Here is a 23,876-nt window from a genome sequence, read left to right on the forward strand (position 1 = left end):
GACCTCTGGGGGTGGCCACAGTATCTCCCAAAGGGCTATAGGGGCCCCTAGACAGGCAGCCAAGGCCTGCAAAGGACTTCCCTTCCCTTCTCTGGGCCCCATGGAAAGGAGGCAGGAAAAAGGGCCTCAGCAGCAGGCGTCCACTATGGGGCTGGCCAGACAGGGAGGCCCCTGGGGCTGCAGCTATCAGCCGGAGACCAGGCTCCAGGAAGGAAGGAAGGGCAACTCTGGCCGAGGCTGAGATAAGGAGGGGAGTTGTGCTCAGCACAATGGGCTCCCTCAAGGCTGGGATTTTGCCCCAACTTGGCCTCCTGTCTGCTCACACAGCCCATGTAAATATTTACTGATGTTTATATTCCTGGTCTGCTGGGTCCCATTTGAGGCCCTTTCCTATGACCCACAGATCTGTGTGCCCCAGAGACCCTGGGCCCATCTAACAAGAACTATGGGCATGGTTCTATCTCTTGTGCAAGCCCCAGGGACAGACACTTCAGGACAAAAGTGCCCCCCGTCCCCGCCCCACCCAGCACCAGCCCTGGGACACCGCTATCAGGAACCTGTACTAACCCCCTCTGTGTGCAGGGAACTTACGGGGCCCGGTCGTGGGTGAAGCCATTCTGCCTCTGAGGGTTGATTGGCGGAAGGACAGGTTTGCTGTTGATCTCAAGTCCTCTCCTCAGGGTCTCCCGGATCTGCTCCGTGTCTGCAACAACACCACTTAGTTGCCTGATGGCCCTTTGGGCTCCTAACATCCCTCAACATTCCTGCGTTTGGAACCTGGCTCTGTAGACATGCTAGGAAAAGGCCCTATGAAAGCCATGAACCCACTCTAGACATCAGCCATGAGAGCTGAGTGAGAGCAGTGTGAGGACACAGGGCAGATGAGGCAACCGTGTTCTTGAGAAATTCCTGGTCTGAAGAGTGCCATTCTTGTAGAAGATAAGGGGGTGGCCTCTGGACGTCAGGAGGGCACCTTCCATGATAGGGCTTTTCACTGTCCTTTCCCTTCCTCTGCCAAGGCCTAGGTTCACCGTAACATAGCTCCAGACAGTCACCAACAAGGTCTTTGCCACTGCCCAAGACCACTCAGGGATTCTGCCCACTGCAATGGATGCTACCAAGGGCCGCAAGGGCTTTGCCATGAATGAATTCTTACATAGTTTCTGGGTTCTGGGTGGTCAGATATCTGGCCCTGCCACCCTTCTCCTTGGGCTGGCCAGTGGGATACCGAGGTCATCTCCCCACGTTGGGTGCAGGGAACCCTGCCTGTCCATGGTCTGCCAAGGGTAAGAGAGGAATCTCTTGGTGGGACTAACTCTTTGCAAGGTGCTCTGCTGATCTTTGTTTTTTTTTTTTTTTCTGCTGATCTTTGGAGTGAAGTTCACTATTCTGGTCCCCTGTAGAGATTCTGGTCTAAGATTTACCTATACAAACAGCAAACACATCCAGAAAAGCAAACTAGTGCTGGTTGCTCAAAGGGTGGGCTTAGACTACAGATGCAATAATACTAACTTTTCTGTCTGACTTATTACAGTGGTATGAATTACTTTTATAATTTTTAAAAATTAGCCAATAACCATTGAAATTTTGGACAAAAAACAAAAAACAAAAAACAAAACAAAACAAAAAAAAAAAACAAAAAAAAAAAAAGAAATTTTGGACAAGACTGTGAATCCCTCCTTAAATCTTTTGTCAAAAGCAACTTAATGATTTTATTTTTTATTTTTTTAAAGATTTTATTTATTTATTCATGAGAGAGAGAGAGAGAGAGAGAGAGAGAGGGGCAGAGACACAGGCAGAGGGAGAAGCAGGCCCCACGCAGGAAGCCCAACGTGGGACTGGATTCCAGGACTCCAGGATCACGCCCTGGGCCGAAGGAGGCGCCAGACCGCTGAGCCACCCGGGCTGCCCCCAACTTAATGATTTTAATAACTATATGCTTTCTCTCAGAACCTCCCATGGGCTTATTAGCACATCATCAGAACAAGCAGAAAGGCAAAAGGGGATCAGATATTTACACTAGGGGCTTAAGTTATCCTTTACAGAAACAGAATAGCTTCCATAAGTGCTATCACATGTGAAGGTATTTTATTCATGACTGTAGGCATCTTATTCTTTTTTTTTTTTTTTTTTTTTTAAGATTTTACTTATTTTTTCATGAGAGACACAGAAGGAGAGAGAAGCAGAGACACAGGCAGAGGGAGAAGCAGGCTCCATGCAGGGAGCCCGATGTGCGACTCGATCCCAGGACTCCAGAATCATGCCCTGGGCCGAAAGCAGACACTAAACCACTAAGTTACCCAGGGATCCCATGGTATCTTATTCTTGAAACAGTAAGAAAAGGTGGAAGAACTAGGCAAAAAAAGTAGAAAAACAAGTGATAAACATACATATATATAAATGGCTGCTTTCCTTTTGGAGTTAGGTAGAAATGCCCTTAGCTAAGAACCACAGCTGTTTCTATAGCCAAGACCACCTTGGTGAGCTTCCAGCAGGAGAGTTTATCCTTTTTCCCCAAGGACCCACTCAGAAAGCAGTGGGCATGGGGTGTCCTGCACACGGCCCTCTGTGCAGTATTTGCAGGACAGTGAGGCAGGGAAGTTTGTGAGCTGGCCTCACACCCAGGCCTCTCTCATTTCAGGCCTGGGAGGGCCTGAGGCCAGAGTGATTCTCGGGTCTGGCATGGCTTTCAGGCCAGAGCTGGGCCTTGTTTCAATTCTGTGGGTGGCCGATGCTTGTTCTTTTGCATTTGGGTGGACTATGGCCTTTTCCTGTAACTGTTCTGTGGCTTCCACTCACCTCCGCAACCTCAGATTGCAAGGGGGCAAATCTAAAACACAATGGTCACCACTGGCAGTGCATCTGAAATACACACAGGAAACACAAGAGAAATGGGCCAATAAAGCTCTCTTCATGCCACCCTGCTGGAAGACTTCACTTGCTGTTTAAATCCTGCCAGGAAAGGAACTATTGAATGGGCTACTGATGCTGGAGCCTCATCCTAGAGAGCCTGAAAACTGGGCCTGAGGAAAGGGGAGGAAGAAGGCTGGGTGGTAGCAGCTACCTTTGCCAGACAGCCTCCGTGGCTGTGTGCCGATACAGATGCTCCGGCTGTCCTCGTCGTCCTCAGGAGGTCGGCTCAGGTCATCCCAGGCACACTTGGCACTGACCCCGCTCAGGTTGGAGCCATCCGTCTCGATGCCTTTGTCAACTCTCTCCTGCTTAGAAAGAACCAAACAGCCAGAGTTCCTTCAGCGAACCAGTGGCCCAAGGTTACCACCACCTTTCCAGTATTTACTGAGTTCTTGTAGATGCTGAGCACGGAACAGATGCTGGAAGAGCAGGATGGCTGATCTTGTTCTGCCCTGGTTGCTAACTCATGATGGCAAGCCACTGGATTCCTCCAGGGGAACAAGGGATCAGGTGAAGCCAGGAAGCATGAAAATCCCAAGGAAAGCTTGTCCTCTATCTCTACCTCCCAGTAAAACCACCTGCCCCCCTGTTTCAGAGCCCTAATTCTGCCCACCCCATGTCGGCCCCTGCAGCTGATGTGGCAGAGCCAGGAACTCTTTCCCTAAGGAAAGGAAATGACTTCTCCTCCCTGGTCATTCAGGAAGAACCCCGCAGCTACTGCTACAGAGGACAGGGTGGAAGCCTGCCACAGGCTGGAGAGGCCAGGACATGGCCCAACTTCTCTAACTTCACGCCTGCACTTCCCTCTTCTAACAGCAGAGGGTGCAGTCACCCAGGGAAGCGCCACCAGGGAGCAGAGGGGCAGGACTTCCCCTAGCTGCCTCACTAACTTGTTTGGCAGAGGATGCAGTATCTTTTCCATTTCTTAGACTGAGATGGAGGCCTGGAGGGCAGTGGCCATCTGCAGACCCCATCAGAGGCCCTGCCTTTGGTGTAGGCCTTGGCCTTGTGGAGTCCCAACACTCTCCAAATGGCCTCAAGGAAGAGTTGTACCCAAACATCCCTGGGATTTCTGGTAAAACATAGTTCTGTGATGCTGGGCGTTGGATTAAAGGCCGTCTGGAAGGCTCTAGCAACGTTGCTTATAAATAGCCACGTGAGCCAAATAAAGCTCGTAAGTGAAAGCACCTCAGTAAGAATCCGCCTCTCTGTCTGCCTGACCCTCTCTGGTGGCTCCACAGGCATCACATGGGCCTGCTGCTCAGCCAGGAAGCCTATCTGTGGAAACACAAGGTAAGGTCCTTATTTCTTGAGACCAGTCAGCAGATCGCCCTGCCCTGATGCCTCCTTTCTGGTGCTACAAGCAACTCGGGGAAAGTGGAGATTTTCTTTCTTCTTTCTTTCTTTCTTTCTTTCTTTCTTTCTTTCTTTCTTTCTTTCTTTCTTTCTTTCTTTCTTTCTTTCTTTCTTTCTTTTCTTTCTTTCTTTCTTTCTTTTCTTTCTTTCTTTCTTTCTTTCTTTCTCTTTCTTTCTTTCTTTCTCTCTCTCTCTTTCTTTCTTTCTTTCTTTCTTCCTTTCCTTTCCTTTCCTTTCTTTCCTTTCTTTTTTCTTTCTTTCTTTCTTTCTTTCTTTCTTTCTTTCTTTCTTTCTTTCTTTCCTTCTTTCTTTTAATATTTTATTTTTAGATAATCTCTACACCCAATGTGGGGCTCAAACTTAAAACTCCAAGATCAAGAGTCACATGCTGTAACTGGCTGAGCCAGCCAGGCTCCCCAAAGCTGGGGATTCTGAGCACAAACAGGGAGAGGCTAAGTACAGGAGCAGTTCCGTGCTCCAGGCAGGAGTGTGTGGGCTCTGCTTTGCTCAGGGTAGAGTCTGAGCTTTACCTTCTCTACTGGCTGCCCTGGGGCCCCTCACCTAAGCAAAGAGCTGAAGACGCCTCTTGACTCAACTAGTTCAGCCCACTTACTTTATAAGTAAAAAAGACACACAGCTGGCTAGTAGCAAAGGAGAAAAGGGACAGGAGCCAGCTCTAAAATGAACCACCTGCAAGCAAGCCCCAGACAGCTAGAGACGAGCACAGAAGAGTTCCCACTTGGTGCACAGGGCCCAGGAAAGAAAGTTGGACTTTCTCACCAAGGTCCCCCAGCTTGCTTGTTTTTGCTTTTGTTTTGTTTTTTTAATTTTTTATTTTTAAGTAAACTCTATGCCCAACGTGGGGCCTGAACTTATGATCCCGAGATCAAGAGTCACATGCTCCACTGACTGAGCCAGCCCCCTCCCACCACCACTTGCTTTTAAAGACTACGAGGTGCTCTGGGTCCTGCTGGCTTGTCTCAGTGGAGCCTGAAGACTAGGATGGAGAACTGTTCTTGGCATGCAGAGAAGGATGGGCTGCTTACTCTCTGGTTCAAATGACCAAGTTCTTTCTTAGTACTTGGCACTTACGACCGGGGCTAAACAACAGCCCACAGTGCCCCATGCTGGATCCCAGGGTGGCTGCAGAACAAGGACATAGGGACACATAGCCTTCGTGGTTCCTGGTTTTTGCATAAGCAGAAGCTAGAGGGAAACCAACTTTAGAGATAACAGAGGACCCTGGCAGCAATTTGAAAACTTCAGTGTTAAAGGCACTAGGAAAATAGAGGGGCGTCATCTGTGAATGAGCAGGGCTTCTGCCCAAGAACTCACAGTTCTACAGTAAAGAACCCACAGGGTCTGCTGGTTGTGTATCTGCCTTCTACCTCTCTCCTGCCACCTCCCAACCATCCTACAAGACATGGAGCTCCTGGTGGCAGCCCACAGACTACCAGCTTTTTACAGAGACATGAAAGGCTCAGGGATGGCAATGGGCTATGACTGGTGGGGCGGTGGGGGTGGGGTGGGGACAGTGGGGGATGGGCGTAGAAGGAAGTGTATACATGCCAGGAACATTCTTAGTTGTCTTGCTGTCCTGTTTCATGAGCAGCCCATTAGGAAGGAAGTCATGCTCTAGGTGGTTTTCAAAATTAACTTGCATGCAAAGAGTGTTTCTTCTGGGAAACCAAAGATGTCACTGCACAGCTGGGCCACAGGGAGTGGGCGACTGCAGGTCTGCACGTATACAGACTTCCTTTATACATCCAGGAATGCCTGCCTCCCCAGGGGAGGAGCTTGGAATCTGATTGCCCAAGCTGAAAATGTATCTAGAAGGGGCATGCGATCACTAGACTCATCACAATTCCCACTGCAGCAGGGCCATGGGGTCAGTATCACCTACCCTGTTACCAGATGCTGGCGGTAGGGAGGTGGCTCCCTGAAAGAAAGTTTGTGTTCTTTTAAGAAGATGGAAGTGGGAGGATGAATCCTGGGCAAGCAATATTGATTTTCTATAGTGAAAATCTGGTGATCTTATTTTTTAAGTCAGGTTTATTGATGTATGACTTGCATACAATAAAATTCATCCTTTCCCCCCCACTCTTTTTATTTATTATTTATTTATTATTTTAATTTTTTATTGATTTATTCTTTAAAGATTTTATTTATTTATTTATTAAATTTTTTTTTTTATTTTTTAATTTTTTTTTTAAATTTATTTATGATAGTCACAGAGAGAGAGAGAGAGGCAGAGACACAGGCAGAGGGAGAAGCAGGCTCCATGCACCGGGAGCCTGACGTGGGATTCGATCCCGGGTCTCCAGGATCGTGCCCTGGGCCAAAGGCAGGCGCTAAACTGCTGCACCACCCAGGGATCCCAGATTTTATTTATTTATTCATGAGACACACACACACACACACACACACACACACACACACACACAGATTCAGAGACACAGGCAGAGGGAGAAGCAGCCTCCATGCAGGGAGCCCAACGTGGGACTCGATCTCAGGTGTCCAGGATCACACCCTGGGCTGAAGGCGGCGCTAAACCGCTAAGCCACCCGGGCTGCCCTTTATTTATTTTTTTTATCAGTACAAACAGTTTCTAGTTTATTTGTTCCCTTTGATGTAGTTCCAATTATCTCAAGAACTGCTCTTACATTTTAAGGTGTCAGAGTAAGCATGGATCCTCATTTCTTTTTATGAGTCTAGCCAAGATATTACTGTAGCATCATCCCAATCTCAATATTATAAATTTCCATTTATTCATAATATAAAAGTCAATTTAATCTCACCCTTTTTGGCAGCCTGGTGGCCCAGCAGTGTAGCGCCGCCTTCAGCCCAAGGTGTGATCCTGGAGACCGGGATTGAGTCTCACGTCAGGCTCCCTGCATGGAGCCTGCTTCTCCCTCTGCCTGTGTCTCTGCCTCTCTCTCTCTCTCTCTCTCTCTCTCTCTGTCTCTCTCTCTCTCTCTCTGTGTCTGTCATGAATAAATAAATAAAATCTTTAAAAAAAGTCTCACCCTTTTTAAATGCAAAAAAAACATGTGTCTGAGGCCAGCTTTCCTGGCCTGAAGTTTCCGCTCCCTATGTGCTCTGCAGAATTCAGGGGACAAGTTCCAAATCATGCCATATTTCTACTCATTCACAAATAAAGCTCCTCCGTTTTCCCAGCATGAAAGCCAGTGTTATTTGGAAGAGGCCTAGGGATAGTGTGCTAGAAAGGTTTTCCTTGCTCCAGACATACTTGCAGGTGTGGATCGATCTCAAATATGGTCTCTCCCCTCCGCATGTCAGTTATCAGCCAGGGGCCGCCAGCGCTGTGGACAAGGAAAGGGGACAGGATAGTAACTGAGGGTCTGGGGCTGATGGGCTGGGCCTTCAGACTGCCCTGTTTGCTGCCCCAGGCCCAAAACAAAGGGGAGCAATGAGGTCAAGGACTGTCAGGGAGTGAATCATCAGGAATCCCTGATACGAAAAACCAGTGCCTGAAAAACAACGTAAGGGGAAGCCCACATGTGGGGGTAAGGAGGAACTCCCACCCCCAGGCCCAGGAAGCCAGGCCCCACCTCATTGGGCTGGTGTGTACTCACACGGGCACCGTTCGCAGCAGCTCCAAGATGCCCTGCCCATTCCACTGCTGGGCTGCGTGCAGCTCCTCGGTGCAGACGCCAACAATCTGAGACCCGGGCACAAGAAGCCATTGTGTGTTAATGGCCAGTCCACCCACCCACCCAGGACTGCCACCTAGGCTTTTTCAGGATCAACTCAAGTTGGGGGACCACAAGAAGGATCTATGGTCAAGGGCTTGTCTGTCAAAATAGGATTGTTTCCGTAGGAGGGAACAGCCGCCTGGCTAGGAGATTTCCAGAAGAGTCCACAGATAGGGCACTGGGGCCTGACGCTTGCCCTGCTATAAGGAGTCAGGTGTCTGGGTGACATGATGTCTAGCCCCGGACGGCAGAGGTGAAAATCAGATGGGTCTTTAGCCCATGTCTCCGAAGGCAGGGGGAGTTTAGGGAGATGCTACTGCCTAGACTAGGATCACCGGGAATGTAAACACAGGAGATTCTGAGACCTTTTAGGCTCCGAGCAATGACAACCAAAGGGCCCAGCAGTTTGCAGAAAAGCTCTCTTTCCTCATCAGGGGCAGGGCCTTTGTGTAAACCTCAAGGGAAATAAGTGAACCTTCACATGGACCCCATCATGATCACAAGCAAGCCCAGCTGCAGCGGGGGTGGATGGATGTACACCCCTTCTGGGTAAGGGCAAGGCTGGCTTGAAGTTGTCTTCCTGCTGGGTGGTCCTGTGCCTACAGCCACCTGGGACTTTACCAGTTCACCAAAATGCCTACCTTGTTAGGCTTAGCTGCTCAACTACAGCCCCCCGCCCCCTTGCCCAGCCCCACATGGCCCCTTCTCTTTCCCCCTTCTCCCATCTCAGCAGGCTCCAATCTACCCAACCAGCCATCAGAGGGAAGAGAAAATGCAATAGAAGGAAATCTCCTGTTGCCTTCACTCCCCCCTACCCAAGCCCTCCTCTACTACAAAGACTATTCCCTTAGAGAATGCTTGGGCCCACATCCAACCTCTGCCTCACCTGGAGGAATGTAACCACCCCAAAGGGTGTCTGTACAGGTTGCATTTGTGGGTCTTCTGTCAGCAACATGTGCTGAATTCTTGACTCACTGTTATCCAAAGGGCTATGCCAAGACACGTGGTCCCCGCTGCAGAAGGTGTTCTCTGTGGGAAGAGACATGAGGATGCTCAGTGTTGGAGGCCCTGCATCCATGCCTGGAACCCTGATACCAGAGGAGTCCAGACTGGGAACCTCCCCAGTCTACTAGGGGAAGCATTCACTCATATAGGAGAAAAGATTGTGGAGATTCCCCCAAACCTAATGTGTTCCTGCTTGCCAATTCTGCCAGCCTTTGGTAGAAAAGGACAAGCTGCTACTGTAGATGCTCACTTGGTGTAGTACATCCAAAGACTTACTTGGGATTGGGGAGCCATGATCAAGTCTGCCAGCAAAGAATACGGTGCTTTAGTGTGGGGCCACCTGGCCAGAAATCCTCAAGGAGGCTGGAGGGCAGGGAAAGCACTTCACCACAGAAAAGTACATCCCTGTTTCCAATTCTTTTCTGTGCTGCGGAAAGTATTTCTAAAAGGAACCACCTACTGTGGAGGGCCTTTGAGACTGGCCACTGGTTTCCCACAGGTAGACAGATAGAGGGATTTCTGAAGAACAGTGGACGCTTCAAGGACATGGAGGTCTGGATTGTGCCTCACACACCTCTGCAGAGATGTATAGCTGGAAGGGTGGGTGTTTCCACGAAATTACAGACATTGTGCCCAGACTGACCAAGAGAAACATGCAAACATGGCCAACTCATAGCCTCACCACTGCACTTCACATAGGCTCATCACTTCAAAAAAATTTTCTAGAATAGCATAACCACAAGGAAGAAAACATCCATGTGGTAGGAAGTCTCTCCCCACCCCTGATCCTTCTGCTAGGTACCCTGTCCTTTTTTTTTTTTTTTAAATATTTTATTTATTTATTCATGAGAGACACAGAATGAGAGAGAGAGGCAGAGAAGCAGGCTCTATGCAGGGAGCCTGATGTGGGACTCGATCCAGGGACTCCAGGATCACGCCCTGGGCCGAAGGCAGGCACTAAACCGTTAAGCCACCCAGGGATCCCTGGGTACCCTTTCCAAAGGTACTCTGTATTTAATAGCTTGTGTGCATTTACAGGTTCTCTCCATCTTTTGTTTCCCCTAATATAAATGGTAGCATACTGTTTTGCACATTTTGTTTAATGATATATCTTGGGAGATCATTTCATGTCAGCACATAAAAACCTACCTCATTCTGAGATTCCTGTGTGGCTCAGTGGTTGAGCATCTGCATTTGGCTCAGGTCATGATCCCAGGGTCCCGGAATCGAGTCCCGCATCAGGCTCCCTGTATGGAGCCTGCTTCTCCCTCTGCCTGTATCTCTGCCTCTCTCTGTGTGTCTCTCTCATGGATAAATAAACAAAATCTCTTTTGAAAATCTACCTCATTCTTTTTTTTTTTTTTTTTTTTTTTTAATTCATGAGAGACACACACAGAGGCAGAGACACAGGCAGAGGGAGAAGCAGGCTCCACACAGGGAGCCCGACATGGGACTCGATCCTGGGTCTCCAGGATCACGCCCTGGGTTGAAGGCAGCGCTAAACCACTGAGCCACCCGGGCTGCCCTACCTCATTCTTTTTAAGATTTTATTTATTTGACAGAGCATAAGCAGGGGAGTGGCAGGCAAAGGGAGAAGCAGGCTCCCTGTTGCCTCTGGTGGGGCTCAATCTCAGAACCCTGGGATCATGACCTGAGCTGAAGAAGGTGGAGGCTTAAACAACTGAGCCATCCAAGTGCCCCCCTCATTCTTTTTTTTAAAAAGATTTATTATTTATTTTAGAGAGACAGACAGACAGACAGACAGACAGAAGTGGGAGAGGGATAGAAAATCTCACAGACTCCATGCTGAGCATGGAGCCCAATGCAGGACTCAATCTCAGGACCCTGAGATCATGACCTGAGCCAAAACCAAAAGTTGAATGCTTAACTGACTGTGCCACCCAGGCACTCTGCTACCTCATTCTTTAAGTGGCTGTATGGTAGTTCATTGTGGTCTATTACTTATGATCTGGGAATCTCAACAGCTGGGGACTCTACACTTTTTATCAATATTTAAGGCCAGGCAGAACATGAAAATACATACACAGGAATGCCTGGGTGGCTCAGCGGTTGAGCCTCTGCCTTCAGCTCAGGGCGTGATCCCAGGTCTGGGCATCCAGTCCCACATCGGGCTTCCTGCATGAGCCTGCTTCTTCCTCTGTGTCTCTGCCTCTCTCTCTGTGAATCTCATGAATAAATTAATAAAATCTTAAAAAAAAAAAAAAGACAGAAAATACACACCCAAAACACACACTCACCTAGCCTGAAGCCTCCCAGGAAGGCCTGAGAAAGCCTCTCACTTGTCTTGGTCTGAATATTAACTCCCTCCTATGTCGGGTGTGGTTACACTAACTACTTTTTCCATCTAAGAGACAGGCTCAGCTTTTTGGTCCTAACCTCAAAAGCATTCACTCACATGGGGTAATAAAGGTAGAGAAGGCACAGCTTCAGGCAGAGCCAACTAGAAACCTTCAAACCTTCAAATTTCCTGCTATGCCCACTTTTCCCAGATTCCTTCTCCTTTTACAGAAACGTGTCTATAAGCAGCTTGCATGATCTACAAGTTAGAAACAAAGCACTAAGCAAAAAGATTCAATTAGTAATTCAAAAGCTTATCCTATAACAAGCTTACCCCAGATGGCTTCACTGGTAAATTCTACCAAACATTTAAAGAATTAATACCAATTCTTCACAAACTTCCAAAAAATAAGAAGTAACACTTGCCAATTCTTTCTATAAAACAAGTATTACCCTGATACCAAAGCCAGACAAAGGCATTATAAGAAAAGAAAGCCATAGACCATTATCCCTTATTCATACAAACACAAAAATTCACACTAGGCAGTAGCAAACGGAATATAGCAAAATATAAAAAAGGGTTATACACAATGAGCAAGTGAGATTTATCCCAGAAATACAAGGTTGAGGTAACATAAGAAAACTAATGTAATATATCAATAGAATGAAGATTAAAAAACACCCCACATGATCATCTTAATAGACACAGAAAAAGCATTTGCAAAATCTAATACTCTTTAATGATAAAAACATTCAAACTAGGAAGAGACAGGAGCTTCCTCAGTCTATAATAGGGCATCTACAAAAAACCTACAGCTAACACCATACTTGATTGTAAAGATCTGAATTATTTTCCTCTCAGATCAGGTACATAACAGAGATGCCCACTCTTACCACTTCTATTTAACATTGCATTAGGGGTTCTAAGCAGGGAAACTAGGCAAGAAAAATAAACAAAAATCCAGGTAAGAGGGCAGCCCGGGTGGCTCAGCGGTTTGGCGCCGCCTTCGGCCCAGGGCGTGACCTGGGATCGAGTCCCATGTCAGGCTCCCTGCATGGAGCCTGCTTCTCACTCTGCTTCTGTCTCTGTCTCTACCTCTCTCTCTGTGTGTCTCTCATGAATAAATAAATAAAATCTTAAAAAAAAATCCAGGTAAGTTGGAAAGGAAATGAAACTATATTTGCAAATGACATGATCTTTTACATAGAAAATCCTAAGGAATCCACTAAACAACTATCAGGATAAAAAAGTTCAGCAAGGTTACAGGGGACAACAGCAATGTACAAAAATCACTTGTATTTCTGTGCACTTGTGATGAACAATCTGAAAATGAAATTAAGAAAGCTTCCACTTACAATAGAATAGAAAACAATGCTCAGGAATAAATTTAACCAAAAAAAAAAAAAAAAAAAAAAGTAAAACTTGTGCTATTTCAAAACACTGTTGAAAGGAATTAGAGAAGACCTCCATTAATGGAAAAATATACAATATTCATGGACAGAAAGACAAGATTGTTGACAGTAATAGATTTAATGCAATCTCTATTAAAATGCCAAATGCCGGGATCCCTGGGTGGCGCAGTGGTTTGGCGCCTGCCTTTGGCCCAGGGCGTGATCCTGGAGACCCGGGATCAAATCCCACATCGGGCTCCCGGTGCATGGAGCCTGCTTCTCCCTCTGCCTGTGTCTCTGCCTCTCTCTCTCTCTCTGTATCTGTCATAAATAAATAAAATATTTAAAAAAATAAAAAAATAAAATGCCAAATGCCTTTTTTGTAGAAATGTACATGATGGGCAGCCCCGGTGGCGCAGCGGTTTGGCGCCGCCTGCAGCCTGGGGTGTGATCCTGGAAACCCGGGATCGAGTCCCACATCGGGCTCCCTGCATGGAGCCTGCTTCTCCCTCTGCCTGTGTCTCTGCCTCTTTCTCTGTGTGTCTATGAATAAATAAATAAAATTTAAAAAGAAATGTACATGATGATCCTAAAATTCATATGAAAATTCAAGGGATCCTTGGGACACCTCGGTGGCCCAGGGGTTGAACACCAGTCTTCGGCTCATGTCTCTCATGAATAAATAAAGCCAAAGAAAAAAAGAAAAAGAAAATGCAAGGGATCCAGAAAAGGTTGAAACAAGCTTGAAAAAGACAAAAGTTGGAAGACTTAATCTTCCTGACTTCAAAACTTGTTACAAAGCTACAGTTACCAAGACAGTGCGGTAGTGGGGCTCCTGGCTGGCTCAGTCAGTGGAGCATGCAGATTCTTGATCTCAGGGTTGTGAGTTCAAGCTCCACATTGAGTAGAGAGATTGTTTAAAAATAAAGTTAAAAAAAAATTTTTTAAAGATTTTATTTACTCATGAGACACACACACACACACAGAGAGAGAGAGAGAGAGAGAGAGAGAGGCAGAGAGACAGGCCTAGGGAGAAGCAGGCTCCATGCAGGGAGCCCGACGTCGGACTTGATCCCAGGACTCCAGGATCATGCCCTGGGCCGAAAGGCAGGCGCTAAACTGCTGAGCCACCCAGGGATCCCCTAATTTTTTTTTTTTTTTTTAAAGACAGTGTGGTACTGGCATAAGGAGAGGCATTTGATCAATGTAACAGAATTTAGAGTCCAGAAATAAACCCTAACATTTATGGCCAATTAATTTTCAACAAGAATGCCAAGACAATTCAATACAGGAAAGATAATTTTTTCAGCAAGTGGTAGTGGAATAACTGGATATTCACATACGAAAGAATCAAGTCGGATCTCTTCCTTACACCACAAACAAAAATTCATCAATTAACTAATTTTAAAAAAGATTTTATTTATTTATTCATGAGAGATACAGAAAGAGAGAGACAGAGACACAGGCAGAGGGAGAAACAGGCTCCATGCAGGGAGCCCGATGCAGGACTCAATCCCAGATCCAGGGATCACACCCTGAGCCAAAGGCAGGTGCCCAACCACCAAGCCACCCAGGTGTCCCAAAAATTAATTTAAAATAGATCATAGACCTAACTGTAATAGCTGAAACTGTAAAACTTTTAGAAGAAACATAGTAATAAACCTTCTGACCTTAAATCAGGCAATGGTTTCTTAGATAGACACCAAGTGCACCATCAACAAAGGATAAATTGGACTTCATTAAGATAAAAATCTTTTATGTTGCAAACAGTACCACTGAGAAAGTAAAAAGAAATGCAAACCCAAACCATAATGAAATACCACTTCACAAACATCAGGATGGCTATCATAAAACAAAATAAAACACCATGTAGAAAATGACAAGTGCTGGTGAGGCTGTGGAAAAACTTTCAAGTTGGGTGCACTGTTCCTGGGAGTGTAGGATGGTACAGCCACTGTGGAAAACAGAGTGACAGTGCCTCCAAAAGTTAAACACAGACTTGTCATAGGATCCAGCAATTCTACGCCTGGGTACACACCTGAAAGAATTAAAGAGACTCAAACACATACTTATACACCCATGTTCACAGCAGAATTATTCACAACAGCCAGAAAAGAGAAGCAAGCCAAGGGTCCATCAACGGATGAATGGATTAACAAAACGTGGTATATATTTTTCAGCCTTAAAAAAGGACATTCTAGGGCAGCCCCTGTGGCCCAGAGGTTTAGTGCCGCCTTGGGCCTGAGGTGTGATCCTGGGGACCTGGGGTCGAGTCCCACGTCGGGCTCCCTGGGTGGAGCCTGCTTCTCCCTCTGCCTGTGTCTCTGCCTCTCTCTCTCTCTCTCTCTGTGTGTCTGCCATGAATAAATAAATAAAATCTTTTTTAAAAAAGGACATTCTAATACATGCTACAAGATGGATAAACATTGAAGACATTATGTTAAGTAAGCTAATCTGCCCAAAACGGACTTCACTCATATGAGGTACCAGAGTAGTCAAATTATTATAGAGACAGAAGGTAGAAGGGTGGTTGCCAGAGGCTGGGGGAGGAGGGAAGTGGAAAGTTAGCACTTAATGGGTATAAAGTTTCAGTTGAGAAAGATAAAGTTCTGGAGATGGATGGTGGCAACAGTTGTACAACAATGTAAAATGTATTTAATGCCACGTAATATACATATAAAAATGGTTAAAGTAGTAAATTTTGTGTTATGTATATTTAACAATTGTTTTTAAAAGAAAGTGAAAAAATAATAAAAAAATAAAAAATAAAGTAAAAAGGTAACCTACAGAATGTGAGAAAATACTTACTAGTCGTACATCTGATAGGTACCCAGAATATATAAAGACTTGCAACTCAATAATAAAAAGACAAATAACTTTAAAATGGGGATCTAAATAGAGCTTTCTCAAAAAAAGATATAAAAATAGCCAATAAGCACATGAAAAGATGCTCAGCATGATTAGCCATTAGGGAAATGCATATCAAAACCACAGTGAGATACCATCACTTCACATCCACTAGGGTGGCTAGAATTACAATGACAATAACAAATGTCGGTAAGGATAGAAACTGGAATCCTCATACACTGCTGATGGGAATATTATTAAATAAGGGAGCTGGGGGGGATCCCTGGGTGGCTGAATGGTTTAGTGCCTGCCTTTGGCCCAGGGTGTGATCCTGGAGTCCCGGGATCAAGTCCCATATCGGGCCGTCTGCATGGAGCCTGCTTCTCTCTCTGCCTGTCTCTGCCTCTCTCTTTCAGTGTCTCTCATGAATAAATAAATAAAATCTGTATGTATAAATAAATAAATAAATAAATAAATAAATAAATAAATAAATAAATAAGGGAGCTGGGATGCCTGAGTGGCTCAGCGGTAGAGTGTCTGCCTTCAGCTCAGGTCATCATCCCGCGGTGCCAGGATAGAGTCCCACATCAGGCTCCTCGCAGGGAGCCTGCTTCTTCCTCTGCCTATGTCTCTGTCTCACTCTTTCTCTGTGTCTCTCGTGAATAAATAAATAAAATCTTTTTTTAAAAAAGCTAAGTTTAGGGATCCCTGGGTGGCGCAGGGGTTTAGCGCCTGCCTTTGGCCCAGGGCGCGATCCTGGAGACCCGGGATCGAATCCCATGTCGGGCTCCCGGTGCATGGAGCCTGCTTCTCCCTCTGCCTATGTCTCTGCCTCTCTCTCTCTCTCTCTCTCTCTGTGTGTGTGTGTGTGTGTGACTATCATAAATAAATAAAAATTTAAAAAAAAAAAGCTAAGTTTGTCTAGATTTTTATTTTTACTTTTTAAAAGGTTTTATTTAAAGGCAGGCATTCAACCACTGAGCCACCCAGGTGCCCCTTGTCTAGGTTTTTATTTTTATTTTTATTTATTTATTTTTTTTTGTCTAGGTTTTTAAAAGTGAGTCAATCTTAGGGGGAAAATACAGGTAGGTTATGTGATAGGCAGTACACAGAAGTGTTATGGATGACTCAAAAGTTTGGTAAATGTGGCACTGTGCCCCATCACTGACTTGTCCCATGACCTTGGGCAGTGTCTCTCAAGGATCTTTTCCTCATTTGTAGAAAATGGAAGTGTCGGTCATTCAGGTCATGTAGACCTATAACATACCAATGTGTGGGCATTGTAAGTCAGGTTTCTCTCAGGCTGCTGCTTACCCTGAGAAGGTAGTAATCAAGAATCCAGGACCTTGGCCTTGTTTTGCCCACTTTGCCTTTCCCCCAGGATTCCTCCCTTTCACCTAGTATATTTTTTCTTTTTTCTTTTTTTTTTTTAATGACTAATGAGATGTAATTCACATACTGTGAAATTCACAGTTGTGAAACCATCACCACAATGAACCCCAGAACATTTTCATCACCCCCAAAAAGCAATGCCTACAAGTCACTCCCCGTTTCCCCCTAACCATTCTAGCCATAGGCAACCTCTAATTTCTCTGTCTCCATAGATTCGCCTCTCTGGACATTCCATACAAGTGGACTCATATATGTCCTTTTGTGACTGTCTTCTTTCACTTAGTATAATGTTTTTAAGGTTCATGTTGTAGCATGTATCAATACTTCATTTTTATTGCCAAATAATATTGCACTGTGTGCATATAGCACGTTTTATTTATCTATTCGTTAATGAAGTTAAGAACCCGCCAGAGCCTGTAGCTCACAGCATAAGCCAGTAGGTGGCACCATCGCTCCTGGTTTAAGGAAGCGTTGCTTCAGTTCTCTTCCACCCACACCACACCTAGCTGCCTGGTCTGTAAAAACGTACCCCAAACCTGGCAAGAAGATAAGCTGGAAATAGGGAAAAGGCTGAAACGGTTTGGAGCCATGACCTTTGATTAGTCAGAACTGACCCTGGCTTAAAAATAAACGTTGTACAGGGCAGCCTGGGTGGCTCAGCGATTTGGCACCGCCTTCAGCCCAGGGGGGATCCAGTCCCACTTCAGGCTCCCTGCATGGAGCCTGCTTCTCCCTCTGCCTGTGTTTCTCCTTCTTTGTGTCTCTCATGAATAAATAAATAAAATCTTAAAAAAATAAACGTTGTACAAACCAAAACTGTTTAAATGAAATAAGAATGACAAAGGAAAAAAAAAAAACCTTCATACAGACTTAATTTAGAAAAGGGCTTAATTTAGGCAGCTGGAAGGGGAGACCCTAAGGCAGAAAAGGGAGACAGGCTCAGCTGCTGCTCTGGGACCAACACTTGTGGATCAGGAGTGAATCCGAAGGAGGGATGAGGGAGGAGAACTCATAACTACTCACAGAAAGGTTTGGGGGCACACCATGCTAACAACCTTCCTGACTGGGACTCGGTCTTTCTTCCTCAGCCCTGCCTGGTGGGGGGACGAGACTTATTAGCTCTGCCGTGGCCAAGAAACGGTCTTTCTTAACAATGAAAGAGCCTTGGTCACAGTTTTCAAGCCTGGGACAAAGCCACAATGGGCTCATTCTTGAGTCCAGTCTGGTCTTTATGCCCTCGGTGCTTGGCCCCATTCTGTGTGGAGCCACCGCGGGTCTCAGCACTCAGGCCTCAGCGCCCACCCCAGGAAGTTCTCAGCCCCTTCAGAGGGGTTTTCAAATGCTAATAACGCCTCAGTCAGAGGCCAGCTGTTCAGGCCAGTGGTTAGAGGGGCACGTTACCTCTCTCTTCCTCTCTTTGGCTCCCAGAAGTGTCCTAACCAAGACATTAGGATGCAAATCCCTGGGACCTCCACCCAAACCACACAGCAGAAGGGCCTCCTGGAGTCTGAAGGCAGGCCATTCCAGGTGAAGCCTGGATGCTCACTTGCCATTCCCTTCCCCTCCTCTGAGCTCTGCCACCAAGAAACCTCCCTCAGCTGCTACCTATTTGGCAAAGTCATCAGAGAATACCACGCCAAAAAACTGCTAGGTATAGGTCTGCCCCTTGCTTCACTGAGACTAAGGTTTCACCACTCTATGTCTCCTTCCCCATTAACAACTGCCTGGCAAGAACTCTTAAAAGTTGAGAGTGCTGTATGGGAGTGCAGAGTTTTGTTTTAAGATGTTTATTTTTAAGTAATCTCTACACCCAATGTGGTATGCAAACCCACAACACTGACATCAGGAATCACACGCTCTACCGAATGAGCCAGCCAGGCACTCCGGGAGTGCAGCTTCTACTCAGCCCCTCAGATTGGCCCTGACCCTACCCCCACTTCTCAAACATCCATGCTTTAGTCTTGGTCATTTGAAGTTGGATTGTGCCGGATATAAGAAGTTACCAAAATCTAGGGAAATGGGTTGCAGAAGAAAACAGCCATTGTTTGTAAAATAATTAGTGCTGCCTTTGAAACACTGAGGAACAAATACATTCTTCAAGAATTCTTAATTCAACCCAACTCCGGAAAATGACTGTCAGTCTACCATTCTGTGTGAAAATACAGTCCCAGTAATGTTTTTGCATAATAGTTTGGAAAGCAATGCTCCACCCTCCACACCCTATCCCACAATTAATATACTTGGTCTGAGGGGAACAGGTTAATGTCTTCCAGAGCCAAAAAGAGTGGATTTCTCATGGCTGAAGCTCGGACCCCCGAAGGCAAAGGCACTTTTGAGTGAGGCTCTGAGAGGAAGAAGGGAAGAAACACAGCTGAATTGTACCAGGTATCAAATGAGTGGCTGGTCTACAAGAGGTATTTTAGAGAGATTTGGAAAATGGGAGATGGCACAAAACAGGCTGGCAGACTGGAGTCTGTGGACTTAGAAGTCAAATTTTTTTCTTTTTAAGATTTATTTCTTTCAGAAGGAGGGAGGGAAGGAGAGAGAGAGAGAGAGAAAGATAGCACACCAGCACAGGAAGGGGAGGGAGAGATAGAATTCCAAGCAGACTCCACGCTGAGTACAGTGCCCAACGTGGGGCTCAATCCACCAAGAGTCGGATGCTTAACTGACTGAGCCACCCAGTGCCCCTCAAGGTTAAGCTTTTGAACAATGGGGTAGCCATCAGTTTTTCAAGAACAGTCTCCAGTTTTCTTGCCTTGTTGCTCACAAATCACAGCAATGATCACACCTGGTTTGACAACGTGTACTTAAATGTCCTATACGAGGACACAGAGCTGGTTACTAGGAGGGCTTAGCAGTTCTTCCTTAAAATGCCAGATGTGCTAGACACACCCCCAACAACACAGGCTGCTGATAGGGAAGGGTCAGGTAGCCTGTCCTCCTGTCTCTAGAGAGTCCCAGCAGGAAACCAAAACACATGGGGAGCATCTGATGACTGCCCGATGCCACCCTCCTTTCTGAGAAGGCCCAAGATGCTACTGCAGCCATTGTAGTCTGTGGTCTGCACAGCGGAGCTGGGTCCACAGGCTTCCTTTGAGATTCAAAGACAGCCCCTTAAAGTCAGCTGAAGGCTCACAAACTGAAATATCCTTATGAGGGCTGAAACCCAAGTCTGCACAGCCTCAGGCAGCCTCATGATGCCCCAGTGAGAGGAGATAACCTGGAGGTTTTACTGAATGAATCAGCTCTGGTTGGGGCAGTGGAAGAGTAAAGTTCAAAGTCAGTTCTGCTGGCCTATTCCCAGCTCAGATGCTCCTAACTGGGGCCACAGTTGGCCCACTGCCCCCAGTGGATCTTGCATGTAATCCTATCCTAATTTCTAAAGCCCAGGTGCTTTCTCCTTGCTCTAAGCCAAGCTGGGGGGAGGGGTGAGGATGTGTGTATTTAGTTTCTGTTTCTTCAGCCTACAAAATTTCAGGAGGTCATAGGGTGTAGGACAGCCTAATGCCACTGCCACAGACTATATTTCTGATACACCCATGAGATGCTATGCTCATTATGGGGAGAGTATGAGCCCAGGCACTGCACAGAAGATGTTGTCCTAACACCTTCCAGGCCTCCACTACTTTAGGTACCTGACAGTACCTACCAAAGGATGAGTGGCACAGACCCTCTTCTTGATCGGAATGATCAGCAACTCTCCTTCCTCCAACAATCCAAGCAAAGCTGTGAGCGAGCACTTCCCTGCCTGCTAGCTCCTACTCCCCATCTCCAAGCCAAGGATAAGAATTTAGCTCAGAGCCTTGCAGCAGTGGTGAGGCAAGGCCTATCTCAGGAATTCTGGATAGCAGTTAAGGGCAGTGATGCATACACATCACATAGGAGCAAAAAAAGAGGGATCCCTGGGTGGTGCAGTGGTTTGGCGCCTGCCTTTGGCCCAGGGCGTGATCCTGGAGACCTGGGATCGAGTCCCACGTCGGGCTCCCGGTGCATGAAGCCTGCTTCTCCCTCTGCCTGTGTCTCTGCCTCTCTCTCTCTCTCTCTCTCTCTCTCTGTGACTATCAAAAATTAAAAAAAAAAAAAAAAGGAGCAAAAAAAGAAAAGTATGTCCTGGGTAATTCCCCTCTAACACTCGAACAATACAAGGAGAGGATAAGGATGGGATACTCTAGAGCTTAGAGGCTTCAACTGGTACAAAGCAACTGAATTCGGCACCCCTGCCTTTCTCCACACACATGCACAGCAGAAAGGATGCTTGCAGAAAAGGAGGTCTCAGGAGCATGACTATACAATCTCTCTTTGTGGGGTTTCAAATCAAACTCCTCCAAAGAAAGGCCATTTTCTTTGGAGAAAGGAAAAACAGGAAAAAGTATATACTGTAGGGGGAGGGAAAGAAACAGATTCACTGGACATGTGTTAACAAGCTTTGAGGCTAGGAGAGGCTAGCAGGCAGACTCTTCATCGCTGAATAGTGTGGATGGTGGCTGGCTGTCAGGTTTTTCCAACCTGGTCAAGTGGTGAAAGCGAAAATGAACTGTACTCCCCCACACACCACACATACCTTTTTAAAATTCTGAGTGCAGCTTCATAACCTGAAAAGTTAATTTGAGTGTTTATGGTTAGAGAGCTTCCCTTAACTAGTTCTGTCTGATATTAATTTGGCTAAATGTGGTTGCAAGACAGAGGGAAATGAATGGGCTGTACTGCTTAATTAAATAAGGAAGAGCAAGGGGACATGTTTGTTCTTATAAAACTGCAAGGAACCATAAAGGATATTCCTTCTAGGTTTTGCCCAGAATCAAAGGAATCACCAAGGATTAGAAACCCAGCCAAAAGAGGCTCAAAATTGTTTCCCTATGTATTTTCTCAAAAACCTCTGGCTCCCCAGCTCTCTCCCTCTCCCTCAAAGCCGTGATCATAAAGACAAATAGTAAAGTGTAAGGAAAATCCCATTTATAAGCAGAGAAGCTCAGCAACCTGGAATAATGGTTACAGCAGGGGAGGTAGGAGGCTGGAGGGCTGCTGGGGCCACTGGCAGCTCTCATCCAAAAGTGAGTCTCTGGGGGCTGCAGACCTTTCAAGAATGGCTCACTCCCTGCCAATAGTGTGGTTTCCCCAGAGGCAGAGTGCGGATCCCTGACACTCACCTTGCGTCTGTACACACTGGGCCATGGCAGGACTCATTCTTCCCACAGGAGGGTGAATGCCTCGGTGCAAAAAGAGCTGAGTAGAGTTTACCTGGCATGGCGTGTGGCTGTCACTAGTCAAGTCCTATCCACTCACCCTCTATGTGCCATGCTCTCCTACAAGGAATACAGATCCTTACTCTCCATTTCCAGAGAGCCTTGAGTCCTAAGCAGGCAGATGCTTTCACTTTTCTTTTAAAGTAGCTCCATCTGTTTAGACACCTGTCGGCATTGGAAGGAAACGTCTTTTGCCCAGAGGCTTGTAACTTTGCAAAACCCATTTCTGCTCTTCTCACTCTCCTGAGCCTACACACAGGGCCCGCCACCTGCATGCAGGCCCTTTGTTCTTAAAGCCAAAATAACTATAGAAGGTTTTAAATTTGCAGTTCCTATATACATTTCAACCCCCAAACAGTACTAGAAGATGCTTTGAAGCTTTAAAAATCAAGCACATGCGTCTAATCTTTCCATCTTTTTCCTGAAGAGATTAGGTAAGTCTACAATGAAAATCCATTTAGCTGCCAAGCATCCGTAAAGTGGCACAGTCACTTTGGAGGGCCACAGAGCAGAATCTACTAATATAAAAGGACTTTCTCTTTGACCTAATCATTCCACCTCATGGTACGTATCTGCCCTAGAGCAAAACATGTTCACAAGGAGGAATGAAAAAGAATGCTCACAACATCTGTGCACTGTTTGTGATAGTGAAAAAAATGGAAACAACCTAAATGTGCATCAAGAGAATGGTTAAAATATGGTTTATGCATACTCTGAAATCATAGGCAGCAGTAAAAAGGAATTAGATAAATCTTTATATTTTGACATGGAAAGATCTCCAAGATGCATGTTTTTTTTTTTTTTTTTAAGATTTTTTATTTGTTCATTCATGAGAGACACACAGAGAGAGGCAGAGACCCAGGCAGAGGGAGAAGCAGGTTCCCTGCAGGGAGCCCAATGTGGGACTTGAACCCGGGACCCCAGGATCACGCTCAACCGCTGAGCCACCCAGGCGTCCCCAAGATGCACAGTTATTTAAAAAATCTAATTCTGAAGGAAAGTACAGTTTCACTTACGTTAAAGAAGGAAAAAATATGAGGTGCCTGGCTGGCTCAGTTGCTAGAGCATGGGACCTCTGATCTTAGGGTTATGAGTTCCAGCCCTGCATTGGAGGTAGAGTTTACTTAAAAAAAAAAAAAAAGGAGGAAAAAATATATACATAAACCCAAACCACTTCTATAGGTACCCAGGAGAAGGTGAATGCATAGAAAAAGTCTGGTTGGGTACAAGGAAGCACACCAAACAGATAAAGTGGTTTGGGGAGGGGCCCAAGATTGGGTCAGGTAGTCAGGGAGGATTTTTACTTTATTCATAGAGTCTGAATCATTAACTTCCAAATGGATTTATATATTATTTGTATGCTTAAAAAATAAAATGGGAAAGAAGTACTCCTCCTTCATCCCTCTGACATGCGGTGGGTATTCCTTTGGCAACTCCAGTGGCCATCACACTGGCTATTGTGCCACCAACTCTGAGGGCAGCAGTACAGACTTGGATGGTCCAGGAATCTAGGAGACCATCCTTGGCTTGTATCTAAGAAGTTGCCAGTGGCACTTTCACCAGCTAAGCATTTAAGTTCTTGAACAAATACCCCACCTTCTCCTAAATTAATCAGACTAATGATATTGGTACTCTTGCCACAGATTTCAAAATTTTATTTATTTTTTTCCTCTCTTAGTGGTTATAGTCAGTTACATAAAAACAATCCCCT

General features: G+C 45.9%; 1 protein-coding gene across 5 annotated transcripts in view; it reads right to left on the minus strand.

The window, feature by feature from the left end:
• SUFU (SUFU negative regulator of hedgehog signaling) overlaps window positions 1-23,876 on the minus strand; it is a 122,203-nt gene that overhangs the window by 29,302 nt on the left and 69,025 nt on the right. For 3 of the 5 annotated variants that reach the window (XM_077877822.1, XM_077877825.1, XM_077877823.1), the window contains exons 4-8: window positions 8,872-9,014; window positions 7,866-7,951; window positions 7,520-7,592; window positions 3,065-3,221; window positions 592-703 (exon numbers count right to left, since the gene is read on the minus strand). In XM_077877822.1, coding sequence (XP_077733948.1) covers window positions 592-703; window positions 3,065-3,221; window positions 7,520-7,592; window positions 7,866-7,951; window positions 8,872-9,014 — 571 coding nt within the window. The remainder of the gene's footprint in view (window positions 1-591; window positions 704-3,064; window positions 3,222-7,519; window positions 7,593-7,865; window positions 7,952-8,871; window positions 9,015-23,876) is intronic. The other 2 variants (XM_077877824.1, XM_077877826.1) reach the window with 1 other exon arrangement.

Source organism: Canis aureus, chromosome 29 (assembly GCF_053574225.1).
Source record: "Canis aureus isolate CA01 chromosome 29, VMU_Caureus_v.1.0, whole genome shotgun sequence".
Lineage (NCBI taxonomy): Eukaryota > Metazoa > Chordata > Mammalia > Carnivora > Canidae > Canis > Canis aureus.